Source organism: Eimeria tenella, genomic scaffold (genome assembly GCF_000499545.2).
Source record: "Eimeria tenella Houghton genomic scaffold, Eth_scaff688, whole genome shotgun sequence".
In the NCBI taxonomy this organism is placed as follows: Eukaryota; Apicomplexa; class Conoidasida; order Eucoccidiorida; family Eimeriidae; genus Eimeria; species Eimeria tenella.
In genome coordinates this window covers 3,732-5,548 of record NW_013543436.1, presented here as the reverse complement: position 1 = coordinate 5,548, position 1,817 = coordinate 3,732, and the positions used below count along the sequence as shown (strand labels likewise).

Genomic DNA, 1,817 nt, shown 5'->3' with positions numbered 1-1,817 from the left:
GCGCCAGGTTCCGCTGCCTTCTTAGGCAGCACGCCCATCGACTTCTTCGCAAGCAACGCAGGCCCAGCACGCGCCGTCGACGACGCAACAGGTCCAGCCTTCGCATCGACCCCAGACACGCTCTTCGCATCGCCGCCTTCTGCTGCCTTCGCCTCTGACTCGCGCTCCTTTGGTGTTAAAGGGGCCTTTGCTTCCGGCTTGCTTTCGGTCTCCAGTGTCGTCTCAGGTAACGTATGTCTTGGCAGGGTTTGATGTGGGACTACGTCCGTCGAGAATTGTGTGTTTTGTTTGTTTGGGAAGGAATTGTCAGCTTGTTGGAGACCAAGTGGCGTTATTGGTGTGTTTGTTGCATGTTTTGGAGTCGATGTTGTTTTACTGTCCAGTTGGTCTGGCGCTGCGGCCTCGCCAGCTAGTGAGGCCGGTGGTCCAAGCACTGTTTCATGCATTGGGTGAACCATTTCTCTATTTTGCTGCTGTTCAAGCGCGTTGTCCTGCTTGTTGACGATTGTCGAACGACCTGCGCGAGGCCCAATCAATCAGCGGAAAGAACGTCCGATTTCGTCTATATTTTGAAGCTACTTAGCATTGCATTAGCAGACAATTTGAGAGGAAGCAATGCTTTCTACACCTGGAGCAATCAGACGATAAACCTCCGAACTGCTCACCACCACTAGTTCTCACCATAGGACAAGCGTGCCTGCTCCTCAGACTCAATGCCGTTGGATAAAACAAAACTAGAATCGCCTTTCAACACCTTTTGTTTTGAGGCTGACCTCTCACTGATCTCATCCTTCCCCAAACCGCCAGCAGCGCTTTTCGCTAAGGGAACGCCGCGAGCCTTCGTAGCCAGCAACGCAAGCCCAGGACCCGCCTTCGACGACGCAACAGGTCCAGCCTTCGCATCGACCCCAGACACGCTCTTCGCATCGCCGCCTTCTGCTGCCTTCGCCTCTGACTCGCCCTCCCCTGCCTTCAAACCCGCTCCAGCCGCCGCCTTCGCGCCAGGTTCCGCTGCCTTCTTAGGCAACAAACCTATCGACTTCTTCGCAAGCAACGCAGGCCCAGCACCCGCCATCGACGACGCAACAGGTCCAGCCTTCGCATCGACCCCAGACACGCTCTTCGCATCGCCGCCTTCTGCTGCCTTCGCCTCTGACTCGCCCTCCCCTGCCTTCAAACCCGCTTCAGCCGCCGCCTTCGCGCCAGGTTCCGCTGCCTTCTTAGGCAACACGCCCATCGACTTCTTCGCAAGCAACGCAGGCCCAGCACCCGCCTTCGACGATGCAACAGGTCCAGCCTTCGCATCGGCGCCTTCTGCTGCCTTCGCCTCTGACTCGACCTCCCCTGCCTTCAAACCCGCTTCAGCCGCCGCCTTCGCGCCAGCTTCCGCTGCCTTCTTAGGCAACACGCCCATCGACTTCTTCGCAAGCAACGCAGGCCCAGCACCCGCCTTCGACGACGCAACAGGTCCAGCCTTCGCATCGCCGCCTTCTGCTGCCTTCGCCTCTGACTCGCCCTCCCCTGCCTTCAAACCCGCTTCAGCCGCCGCCTTCGCGCCAGGTTCCGCTGCCTTCTTAGGCAACACGCCCATCGACTTCTTCGCAAGCAACGCAGGCCCAGCACCCGCCTTCGACGACGCAACAGGTCCAGCCTTCGCATCGACCCCAGACACGCTCTTCGCATCGCCGCCTTCTGCTGCCTTCGCCTCTGACTCGCCCTCCCCTGCCTTCAAACCCGCTTCAGCCGCCGCCTTCGCGCCAGGTTCCGCTGCCTTCTTAGGCAACAAACCTATCGACTTCTTCGTCAGCAACGCAGGC

General features: G+C 59.1%; 1 protein-coding gene across 1 annotated transcript in view; it reads right to left on the bottom strand.

Annotated features, from left to right (window-relative positions):
* Positions 1-670: 670 nt before the first annotated feature.
* Positions 671-1,817, bottom strand: part of ETH_00017385 (uncharacterized protein) — a gene marked incomplete at both ends in the record, with an annotated part of 4,766 nt that continues 3,619 nt past the window's right edge. Inside the window, one exon of the mRNA XM_013377939.1 lies at positions 671-1,722. Coding sequence (XP_013233393.1) covers positions 671-1,722 — 1,052 coding nt within the window. The remainder of the gene's footprint in view (positions 1,723-1,817) is intronic.